Source organism: Mesoplodon densirostris, chromosome 8 (assembly GCF_025265405.1).
Source record: "Mesoplodon densirostris isolate mMesDen1 chromosome 8, mMesDen1 primary haplotype, whole genome shotgun sequence".
NCBI lineage: Eukaryota > Metazoa > Chordata > Mammalia > Artiodactyla > Ziphiidae > Mesoplodon > Mesoplodon densirostris.
In genome coordinates, this window is record NC_082668.1 from 667,408 (window position 1) to 679,454 (window position 12,047).

The 12,047-nt window shown below is 50.8% G+C and overlaps 1 protein-coding gene across 4 annotated transcripts in view; it reads left to right on the forward strand.

Moving 5' to 3' along the window:
• HDLBP (high density lipoprotein binding protein) overlaps window positions 1–12,047 on the forward strand; it is a 69,204-nt gene that overhangs the window by 39,499 nt on the left and 17,658 nt on the right. For all 4 annotated transcript variants that reach the window (XM_060107281.1, XM_060107282.1, XM_060107280.1 and 1 more), the window contains 9 exons: window positions 529–686; window positions 1,931–2,146; window positions 7,284–7,490; window positions 7,587–7,802; window positions 8,316–8,522; window positions 8,680–8,787; window positions 9,647–9,751; window positions 10,111–10,189; window positions 11,852–11,991. In XM_060107281.1, coding sequence (XP_059963264.1) covers window positions 529–686; window positions 1,931–2,146; window positions 7,284–7,490; window positions 7,587–7,802; window positions 8,316–8,522; window positions 8,680–8,787; window positions 9,647–9,751; window positions 10,111–10,189; window positions 11,852–11,991 — 1,436 coding nt within the window. The remainder of the gene's footprint in view (window positions 1–528; window positions 687–1,930; window positions 2,147–7,283; window positions 7,491–7,586; window positions 7,803–8,315; window positions 8,523–8,679; window positions 8,788–9,646; window positions 9,752–10,110; window positions 10,190–11,851; window positions 11,992–12,047) is intronic.

Sequence of the window (12,047 nt, forward strand, 5' to 3'; positions counted from 1 at the left end):
ATGGCAGGTCCCACGATGCTTTCAACATGGTACTACATTACAGTGGGAAATCAGCTGCAATTTACCTCCCGGGGTTCACATGGGCAGTGCTGGGCAGCAGCAGCATTTTGTTCTGCAAATTTAAGAGCTGGCTATGTGCCAGGCATTGTCGTGGTCGTGATTGTTTTTGAATACAAGATTGGAAGACTCTTCAGGGCTGAAAAGTCTGTGTCAAGGTCTTCCATCAAGGAGCTCACCCCATTAGGGGAGCAGTGGGGCATCCGGCGTCTGAGCTGAGGCTCACAGGGGAGGCTGTGCACAGGGCAGGGGCACCATCAGGTTCAGAGTCTGGCCCTTCCAGTTGACAGGCTGAACTTGAGGGCGCTGGGCCTGCGGAGCGGCGGGGGCCCTTGCCTGTGACCGAGGGAAGAGGTGGGGGGTTGTCAGCAGTCAGTGCTCTCTCTTTTTGACGTCAAAACCCTCCTCGTGTTTTTTCCATCTAACACTGAATATGATGTGCTTCCTCTTAATCTATGTTGGCCGGTCCAGTTGCCACTTTAAATTCAGAGGAGGAGAGCGACCCTCCAACCTACAAGGATGCCTTCCCCCCACTCCCTGAGAAAGCAGCTTGCTTGGAAAATGCCCAGGAACCTGCTGGCGTCTGGAATAACAAGATCCGGCCCATCAAGGCTTCTGTCATCACTCAGGTAGAAAATCCATTCTTTTTTCACCTGCCCCTCCAAGTAGGAAGCAGTGGTGTTTGATGGGAGGTTTTTGTTTTTGTTTTAATTTTCTTTCGGCTGTGCCGCACTGCTTTCTGGATCCTAGTTGCCTGACTGGAGATCAAACCTGGGGCTTCGGTGGTGAAGGCATGGAACCCTAACCACTGGACTGCCAGGGAGTTCCCGGGAGGGTTTTTGAACATGCAGATGTGAGAGTGCTTTGGACATGAGAGGAGGAGGCCTTTGGATTAAGTTGGTCTCCCCACCCCCCAGAGCTCTAGGGAAGCACAACTTCCCTGCACCCCAGCACCCAGAAGGGATGGTCCCATATATTTTCAGTCCACTGCAGTCCAGTCTGCTCCAGCTGCTGGAACTGCCCTTGGCTTCCGTGTCACCAGCGTCAGCAGCTGTCCCACTGTCTTGAAGCAGTTTTCTCCTCTTGACTTTTTGGGACTCCACTAGCCTGTCTCTGCTCCCTGGAGCTGGGCTGTTGGTGGGCTCAGTGCTCTCTCTGTGTGTCGATGTTTGGTCATGGTTGTCGATTACCACCCACGCACTGAGAAGTCCCCCTAAGCCCAGGACTCATCACCAGCTGTATTCTGGTTCCCCCAGCCTCCTGATGTTGTAAATGCACCACGTTCCACATAGTGGCTCAGGCCCTGAACCACAGTCCTGTTGGCTCCCTGCTTCCACCCTTGCCTCTGCTCAGCCCCGAGTCCTCAGTCAGAATGTGTCCTCCTTCACACCCGCCATTGTCTTCTCATCTCACCCACAGGGTGGGCTGAGGGACCAGCACTTCCCCTCCTACCTCGTGGACCCCCTGCTGTGCTAGACGCTCCCCGCCCCCTTTGTGAAGCTCTCGCCTGCACTGCTCCCTTCCCGCCCCTCTGCTCCGGCCCCTCCCAGCATAGCCAGCCAGGTCCTTGTCACCTCCCAGTTTGTTTCCTTCACTGACCTGCTCATTACTGTTACATGATGCCCCTTGCCTTCATCTGTACTTGGTGGGGTGGGGGGGGGCGGGGGGTGTCTTCTTCACTAGGACCGCAGTCTGCTGCCCTTAGGCGCTTTCTGCTTGTCTCCAACTCCCTCTGGGGCCTTAGAGCAGTAGGCAGGGGCGATACTTAGTGAATGAACAAACTCACGTTCTTTACTCTGTACGTTCGGTTTCTGGACACTCCTGTCTTCTCTTCTTGGTCTCTTAACCTTCCCTTTTTGACCTTTCTGAGCAGGTGTTCCATGTACCCCTGGAGGAGAGGAAATACAAGGACATGAACCAGTTTGGAGAAGGTGAACAAGCAAAAATCTGCCTTGAGATCATGCAGAGGACTGGCGCTCACCTGGAGCTGTCTCTTGCCAAAGACCAGGGCCTCTCCATCATGGTTTCAGGGAAGCTGGATGCTGTCATGAAAGCCCGGAAGGACATTGTTGCTAGACTGCAGACTCAGGTGGGTGTTCCCTGGCCGGGTCTTCCCCAGGAGGGGCACTCCAGGCACTGTGCACACGGCTCAGACCCAATCAGATTCTTCCCACCAGTGGGCAGGACCATGGAGTTTGCGGAGAGGACAGCAATATTCAGAGCCTCCTGGCACTTTTAGTGTAAAACTACTAACTCAGTAATAGGACTAGAACACCTACCAGTTTTTCTCTTTCGGTGAATGAACTGAAAGTTAAAAGGGTATCCCAGAGTTTCAGATACTTAACTGAGCTTGCCCAGATGGTGGAGCGAGGACATGCGTGTGTAGATCAGCAGTTCCCACTTCAGGCTCTGAGGATCAGTGAGTTCGTGCCTTGTTAAATATACACTTCGAGGCCCCAGGCTTGGGAGATCACAGATTCCATAGTTCTTAGCAGCCTGATACCAGTTACTTGGAATTTATTTGGGAACCATTGTAATAAATGAGTAAATCAGTGATGCATTTCTCCCTAAGTGGCATCACTTAAAGACCAAGATAAATGCAGAGAATCGTATTAAAATGTAGTATGACAGGTCTTTAGATGGGTTTAGTTAGAAATGAGGGTTCTTCCCACCTGTTGCTGAGTCTCTGAGCTTTTAGGAGAGCTGGCTCTAGATGTGGTGGTTCAAAGATGGGGATCTGATGCAAGAGGGGCCCCAGGGGGCTTAGTGGGGAGGGAGCACTGCCTTGTGGGCTCCCAGCTCTCACACTCACAGCCACAGGGCGCCTTGGACCTTCCCTAACCCACGCCAGCTTCAGGGAATCAAGTCATTGAATGTAGGAAGTTGAGAAGGTGTATAAATTGTTTCACATTGTGGCTGGCACATGTTGAGCTCTCAGACTTTCACTGTTATCTGCTAGTAGGTGAATACTTGAATATTTTGTGATTGAGCACTGGACAGGGAGAGAACACTTCTGAGGCATCCCTCCCATTCTATCCCCCTGCCCCCCACCCCCACTTACTTTAAAGCAAATCCCAGACACATTATTCACCTATAAATAATTCTATTTGGGCCCCCTTCTTTTTTGTTTTTTAAAATATAACCACATCCTGTTAACTCACTTATTAAAGTTAATAGTAATTTCTTAATATACCGACATCAACCCAGTCTGTGTATGGTCTTCCCTCATCATCTCAAAGGCGTCCTTCCTGGTTGGATTTTTCCTCAGTGTCCAGATGAGACTTGCCCGCTCCCGCTCGTTCATTCCTCAGCAGCGCCTTCCTCTCCTTTCCTTAATGCCGTTGATTTGTTCTGGAGGGACAAGCAGGTGTTTGGCTTGTTCCACGGTCCGTCATTATTCCTGTAAATTGGAGGGTAGATCTAGGGGCTCTCGATTGCTTTCATGTTCAGCTTGTATGTTTGGCAAGAAAACGTGTGGGTAGTGCTTTTGTACTTGGTGTTGATTCCAGGATTGATCCGTAGACTCAGGTTGATTGATCCGTAGACTTTGTCTTCAGCAGATCCATCCATTATAAGGTTCCTGACCAATCTTTTGCTTAATAGTTCTGTCAGCCATTGCTGATCGCTTCCTGAATTCACTTGGGGTCGCGAATGATGGCTTTCTGGTCTCTTCCTCCTCCTGAATTAGTGGGTATTCTGATGAAGAACCTCCGGGTGGGACGTGCAGGATAAATCATTGATCCTGGGCTTCCCTTGTGGCGCAGTGGTTAAGAATCCGCCTGCCAATGCAGGGGATATGGGTTCGAGCCCTGGTCCGGGAAGATCCCGCATGCCACAGAGCAACTAAGCCCATGCGTCACAGCTACTGAGCCTGTGCTCTAGAGCCCCGGAACCACAACTCCTGAGCCCACGTGCCACAGCTACTGAAGCCCACGCACCTAGAGCCCATGCTTCGCGACAAGCGAAGCCACCACAGTGAGAAGCCCACGCACCGCAACGAAGAGTAGCCCCCCTCACTGCAACTAGAGAAAGCCCGCACACAGCAACGAAAACCCAGTACAGCCAAAAATAAATTAATTAAATAAATTTATTTTTTAAAAAGATCCTTTTCCCCTTAGTTTTTAGACCACATTGACACTCTGGCATCTTGGGTCCATGGGTCTTTTCAGTGTCATCATGAACTTCTGGTGTGTTGATTAGTTCTTTATGCAGAAATTGCCTTGTCTCTGGCCCACGGGAGCTCCTTCAGGGAGGCACCCTGCACCTTCTGACATAACTGTTCATCTTGAACCACTTCCTTATTTCTAACACAGACTAACCTTAGCCATTTCCTTCCACAGACCTGAAATCAGTTGTTTGTCCAAGAATTCTGGATGTTTATGGTGGGAAGTTGCATGAGTTCAAACACATACTTCTAATTAAGATGAAAGATCGTGGGGGTTTTAAATCAGTGAAGTAATTCTTCTCTTTCTATTAAGGTTATGCTGTCATCTTGATATATAGTTAGGTTCATTTGTTTTTAGTTTATTTTCAGTTTTTAAAAAATACTTAAATATTCCATGATTGCAAAGTCAGAGCCGTATGAGGTCCTCTTGGCCCCTTTCTCCCCTGCTGGGTGACCATTCTTGGTCTTTGGGCTGTTCTTCCATTGTTTGGTTTGAGAATAGAAGCAAAAGGTTAACTTGCTGTGAACCCTGTTCTGCACCTCGTTTCTTCCTGCAGTGCATCCTGGAGCAGTCTGCCTCAAGGCAGGTAGTGGCTTTCCTCGTTTCTTTACACAGCTGCAGAGTGCTCTGTGGGTGTGCTATGATTTGTCCAGGCATTCCTCTTGATGGGCACTTGGGTGACTTCCAGACATTTGCTCTTAACAAATCATGTCACAGTTAAACACCTTGTGCACCTGCTATTTCCTGTTTTACCCAGTTATGGCGGGAGAGATTTCCTAGAGGTGAGATGGCTGGGTCAGAGGGTATCTGCGTCTGTAATTTTGCCTTCATGGCCGGATCCCTCCCCTGAGGTGCCGTGTGTTTGTCCTCCCATTGGCTTTCTCAAAGCCTTGCCAGGGCCATCAGGTACTGGGACTTTCTGCACTCTGAAAGATAGCTGCGTATACTTTTAATCTGTGTTTCCCCTGTGCACTGGTCTCTTGCCCTTTGCTCTCCAGGTAAAGGTTTCCGTCCTGCTGGACGCAGTGAGGCTCTTCAAACCCTGCATCAGTAACACGTTACAGATACAGTTCCCAGTTTGCCACCTGGGTTTTGATCTTGGTATGTTTTGCTGTGTGAAAGTTTCATTCTTTTGTAGTCAAAATTCGTTAATCTTTTGTTTTTTTGAGTTGTTGTTAGGAAAGTTTCTTTTTACTTTGGGTAGTAAGAAAGTTTATTCTTATTTTCTCTGGTGCTTGTAAAGGTGTTCTTATATTTCAAGTCCTGATCTGTTTGGAATTTATTGTGAATGGTGCCACATACAGATCCAGAAACATCCTTTCCCATATAGCTATCAAGTCATCAACACCAATTTTAAAAGAGTTTCCCCGCAGTGATTTGAGTGGCAGTTCTTATCACGTCCTAAATTTTCATACTAACTTGGGTCTGTTCCTAGATTTTGAGTTGGTCTGTCTCTCCATGTGCTCATGTTCTCTGTTTTATTGGTTTTATATTTTAATACCTAGTCCAGTTACTGCCACCACTCCTGTACTGTTCTCTTTCAGGATTTCCTGTCCATTCTATTCAAAATCCTTTTGTTCTACCCTGCAAACTTGATCATCAGCTTTTTGCTCAGAACGGTGTTAGATCACCCAGGGCTGTGCTCTGCCTTGTGGGATGCATGTTCCACCTGCTATGTTTTGTGTCCAGCTGCTGAGATGAGTGGTCTTCCCTTTGCATCTTCTAACCATGTGTTGTCAGTATGAGTTAAAGCTGCTGAGTCTGGGTCCTAATTTTTTCTTCCTCTTACGGACAGTAACAGTTGGGTAAAGTAGTGGTTTTCCCCAGGGTTCCCCTGTGTGCAGTCATGTGCTTCTTCCTCTCCAGCCTCGTGTCAGCTCTGCTTTTTCGTGTCTCCTTTCGTGGGAAATACTCCGGTGGAGGTTGGCAGTGGCTGTGGACAGTGCACGGCCTTAATGACCAAAGCTTTCCTGCCAAATACAGCTCTGGGGCTGAGAGTGCATGTATATTTGGTCATGTTAAAAAAATATACATCCACTGATTTCTATTTTCTTGCATATTTTTATCATGAAAGGATTTTGATTTTATAGAGATGATCATTTGATTTTTCTCCTTAGATCTAACAATATGATGATTTATGTAAATGGATTTCCTAATATTGAACCATTTTTAGAATAAACCTCATTTGCTCATAGTTTATAAGCCACTGCTCTTACTTTCTGTGCTAGTTGGGAAGTGAGGATCTTTTTTATTGCCTCCGTGATACAATTTAACATTTCTGTTGTGAGTGTTGAAAAGTTGGCTGTGAAGCTGTGTCCTTTGGGGAAGGAGGGAAGCTGGCTGGTCTGTGACTTCCTGCTGCACTAGTGGTGGGAACCTTAACACTTGGCCCTTTTCTTTTCTTTTTTTCAAAGTCCTCTTGGTTGATGACTGTTTACTCTATAGATCTAGGAAGACTGGAAACCTCTGTCTTCCTCCCAGATTTTCCTGTGACTTCAGAAAGTTGCTTAATTTGTGGCAGTTTGAGGATTTGGATTATTGTCGTTTTCTTTCCTCAAATGAGTTGTCTATTTTAACTGGTTGTAAAACAGATAGCAAGAAGAGTTTATCACTACATATAGGGCTTATGTCTGAAGAAAAAGAGCACACAGTGCTCCAGAGACAAAAATGAATCTGGTTAGTCAGTGTGTGCCTGCTTTCCTGCTGTGTCCTAGCATGGTGTGAGGAATCACTGAGATGGGAAACAAGCACATACCATTCTTGAATATTCCTGTCCTCGTGATGGCTTAGAGCTGGGCTGAGAAGACACTGAGGGAATGATTATGATGGCTGAAGGGGTGATGCAGGACCATGGGTCTGTGTCACGTTTGAACTCATTCTAGCCTGGGGCTTGGCCCTGCTTCCCCAATTTAACCTGAGACTATTCTGAAGGGCGGGTTAGGGCTAGCAAGGTGAGAGTAGGTGGAGATGGCATTCCAACCAGGGAGAATGTCGTGGAAAAACATGCTTTTTCGGAACCTGCAAACGTTTTTGTTTTCTTTGGTTCTTTTCCTGCCGTAGGCCTCAGCAACTGTTGCCATTCCCAAAGAACACCATCGCTTTGTTATTGGCAAAAATGGAGAGAAACTGCAAGACTTGGAGCTAAAAACTGCAACCAAAATCCAGATCCCACGCCCAGATGACGCCAGCAATCAGATCAGGATCACCGGCACCAAAGAGGGCATCGAGAAAGCTCGCCACGAGGTCCTGCTCATCTCCGCCGAGCAGGTGTGGCCAGCCACGGGCCTGGTGTGCATGGTGGCCTTGCCCCAACCGCTGGGAGGCCCAGATCTGTGCCCTCATGGTTCTGTCCTTCCCTCTCAGGACAAACGTGCTGTGGAGAGGCTGGAAGTAGAGAAGGCGTTCCACCCCTTCATCGCGGGGCCGTACAATCGGCTGGTCAGTGAGATCATGCAGGAGACGGGGACACGCATCAACATACCCCCGCCCAGCGTCAACCGGACCGAGATCGTCTTCACGGGGGAGAAGGAGCAGCTGGCTCAGGCTGTGGCCCGCATCAAGAAGATTTACGAGGAGAAGGTAGCAGTCAGGAGGAGGAACAGAGAGCAGCCCAGCCCTGCCCCGTGGCCTTTGAGGCCTGGACAGCTTCAGTTTCCACAGTTAGAAGGTGGCGCCCGTGCCTCCCCGTAGCTGTGGGGCAGTGGGCCAAGCTCTGCTGGACGGCTGTCCCCACAGATTCCCACCTGAGCTCCCCCCTGCCCTGTGTGCCCCTGGGCACGTGCCGCTCAGAGCTGATCAGGCCTTTGGGTGAGCTGCTAGCCTGAGTCAGTGGGCTTTGAGGTCCGACGCTGGCTCCTTTATTTGGGGAGAGGATGGGGGGTTTTTGTTTCTTCCTAGTTGCAGTGATTACTCTGGGCTTGACTTAAGTTCTGCAGTAATTCTTTTGAGGAGAAAACCCAGTCCTTGATTAGTGGACTTTCTGGGGATTGGCTGGTCATCGTCTTCACTTTTCGGGGCTCACTTGCTGTAGTCGGGGCCCCGTGTCTTGCTCCCTGCCCTTCCCTCTGACACCCTTACGGTGCTCGTACTTAGAAAAAGAAGACCACAACCATCGCGGTAGAGGTGAAGAAATCCCAGCACAAGTATGTCATCGGGCCCAAGGGCAACTCCCTGCAGGAGATCCTGGAAAGAACTGGAGTTTCTGTGGAGATCCCGCCTTCAGACAGCATCTCAGAGACTGTGATACTTCGTGGCGAGCCTGAAAAGCTGGGGCAGGCGTTGACTGAGGTCTATGCCAAGGTAACTGCTCGCTGTGGGGAGACTCCGATTAGCGTTTCCTGGGACCGCGTCGGGAGGGGAGCGCTCACCTGTCTCTGAGCCCTGGTGAGCCACCTGGCTTTGTGTTCACGAAACCTGGACTCTGCAGACCCACGGGTTTGTTTCCTGGTTTTCCTAGGCCAACAGTTTTACGGTCTCCTCCGTCTCTGCTCCTTCCTGGCTTCACCGTTTCATCATTGGCAAGAAAGGGCAGAACCTGGCCAAAATCACTCAGCAGATGCCAAAGGTAACAAATTGTTGTCTGCTGCGTTGAGTTGATCTTTGTCTTCCCATTTCTGACATTGGTTTTGTCCTGTGGGAGGGGTGCCTTTGAAGACCGGGGCACGTGTTTTAAAGATCAGTTGTTGTGGGTGACAGTCAGCTGCTCCGTGGTTAGCCCAGGGTGAGCAGAATACGTTTTTTCAAATACCTGTGTCACGTCTTTGGGTCTTTTTAACCAGGGAAAGAGTGTATTGCTAAGTTTAATGAATATCTCAAGAAATATCTCATTTAGTTGTTACGGTGTCGTAACCTGTGAGTAGTTACATCTGAGAATTTCGTGGAGCAGAACTTGTACACGAATCGTGTGGAGGTGGAGTTTGTGGGCCTTCTGCCCTCTGCATCTCTGTCCTTTGGGCGGCAGTAGGTCCAGTAACCTTGGCAGAGAACGCGTGCGTCGTATTTCGTTCCTGTTCTGTTCAGAGTCCTGGTTCCCACAGCGGGGCTGGCTCCGTGGCGCTGGCCTCCCGGGTTGCCCTCCCTGTGCGTTATTCCTCACCTGGTGTGTTGGGCCGGGTGGGGTGGGGGGGCGGTGGTGGTAACGTTTCACCCCCGTTGTTGTCTGTCTCATCCCCCCTCGCACACCGGGGAGGCGTGAGCAGTGAGCTGTTGATGTGCTTCATGCCAGTGGTCTTGGTGGCGCACAGTGGGGAGGCCTTTGCGGTTCCCACACAGTGTTTAGTACCAAAATCGTGGTCATCCCCAGACCGCCTTTCCAACTTCTCCTGGTGTCTGTGGATCGCCTGCTGCCCCGGGAGAGCAGCCCAGGCTCTCAGAGGAGGTTGCTGTGCCGTCCCGGTGGGCCGACTCTTGTTTTGGTGCGGTAGGTCCACATCGAGTTCACAGAGGGCGAGGATAGGATCACCCTGGAAGGCCCCACAGAGGATGTAAACGTGGCCCAGGAACAGATCGAAGCCATGGTCAAGGACTTGGTAAGGTGCCCCGGGGGCTGGCCGCGTGGGCAGAGGGCGTAATCCTGTCACTTGCCAGTCAGACCTCACGTGGGGGCCCTGGAGGCGCGGGAGAGGGGCCCAGTCAGCAAGTGGCGAGTTCTGAAAGAGCTGGAAGCTGGCCGAAGTCCGAGAGAGCTGTGGGTAGACGAAACCGTACTGTGAAGGAGGGTCTTGCGAGGGTGCCTGCGGGACGGTCCTGCAGCAGATCCTGACAGCTGAGTGGGAAGAGAGGGCAGCCGCTGCCGGCTCCCGGGCTTTGGTTCTGCTGTTTGTCTGCGGATCTGGGCCTAGGTCTTGGACTCTGGTCTCCAGTGTCCTGCTCTGTGCTTCTCCCGCAGATTAACCGGATGGACTACGTGGAGATCAACATTGACCACAAGTTCCACAGACACCTCATCGGGAAGAACGGGGCCAACAGTGAGTAGGGGGGGCACGCAGAGGGCAGGCGGGGTGTCCTCAGCAGAGCGCCAGCTGGGGGGTGGCCTAGACTCCTAGCCGGGGCCTCCCCCAGGGCCGAGGTTGGCCTGGAGCTGTTGGGTCTAGAGGTGAACGTGATGAGCCTGGTAGTGAAGGCATGCAGGGGGCCGTGTCCTCACAGTTCAGCCAGACCTGCTGGGGTGGGGTCTGCCGTCTGCCATCCTCACATGCACCACTGACCACGCCCCTGCTGGGCTGGCCAGCCCAGGCTCAGCCGGGGACTGAACCGGCTCAAGTTGGAACGTGCCGAGTGAGCGCTCCGCTTGAATCCGCGGATGCCGGATGTTTTTTGAAATCCACTGCTTTGCTCAGTTTAACTTCAGTGCCGTTCTAGGCATCACGGTGCTCACCAGTCCTGAGAACAGCTCTGTCCCCTGTGTGTGACCTTTGGTGGAGGTGAGGTAGCGGACACCCCGCCAGTGTAGGTAGGACGCCTCCGTGTGCCTGCCCTCTTGGGTTTTGCCCTATGCAGTCCATTCTTTGTTCAGAGTAAACATAAGCTAGTTGCTGCTGCTTTATTTGGTGTCAGTTGTGGGTTCTGGAGCGTTTTAAACAACAGGCAAACGCCCACAGGGAGTGACACCAGTCAATGCTGCTTGAACCATAAATTTGCACACACCATAAATTTGCTTTTCTTTCTTTTTTTTTTTGTTTTGTTTTGTTTTGTTTTGTTTAACTGCAGTGTTTTCTTAAACAGAAAATGTAAGCAAGTGCAGTTCTGATGTTAATTTCTGGTTTCTGCTCCCTGAGAAGTGCAGAGCCACTTTGCGTTGTTCAGAGAATTGTGTCTGTTCCATTTTCTTCTGGTTCAGTTCCTCACCTTCGTTTTCTTTCATCTAAAATCTGCCACCCAGCTTCTGTGTCCTTGGCTCTTGTCCTGTGTGGTTCCACCCTGGAACAGCAGCTCCTCACAGCAGCCCCCGAGCGGGTCAGCTCATGGCTGTGTCCGTGTTTGCTCACATCCCTCCTTGGCGACCCTCTAAGGAGCTTGGTTCCCCTTTACTACATGGTGGGCAAAATGCCGACCCCATTTCCTGGTGATGAGGCTTCCCCAGGGTGTGGGAGCCTGGATCTCTGTCTAGAGAAGGTGACAGGAGGAGGTTGTCAACAACTCCACTGGTTTTGCAAAGACAGTGAAGCGCTCGTGCTGGAGCTGAGCTGACGATGGAGTCTCCTCAGACAGCATGGCCTCCATGGGCTCCAAGGTGGTCGATGGGGGTGCTTTTATCTTCAGGGAATGTGGGAGCTTCTGGTTTTTAATGGCTTCTTATTTTTATTATATTTTTGAGAGTAATTTTTTTTTACTTGAACAGTAGTTGTCTGTCTCCACATTAGAAATGCCCTGGCCATGCCCAGACCAGCTGTATCTCAGGCACTGAGTGGCCCTTGCCGTAGGACGCTGGAAGTTCTCAGGGAGGTGCCAGCATGTGGTCCATACCTGGCTCCTTGTAGAACAGGGAAGGTCTTGCTGTGGAGTTTTTGCTTATGGGATGAGTGATTAGCTTCAGGGAGGGCTTTAGCCCTGTCCTGCCGCGTTGTGAGTCGCTGGTGGAGCAGGGTAGATTCTGCATCCAGTTGTGTGTGTCCTTTTGTGTTCTTCAGTAAACAGAATCAAAGACCAGTACAAGGTGTCTGTGCGCATCCCTCCCGACAGCGAGAAGAGCAACCTGATCCGCATCGAGGGGGACCCGCAGGGCGTGCAGCAGGCCAAGCGCGAGCTGCTGGAGCTCGCCTCCCGCATGGTAAGCCTGCGGCTGGGGCTGTGTCTGTGTGGCAGCACCTTCCTCCTGTGCCATCC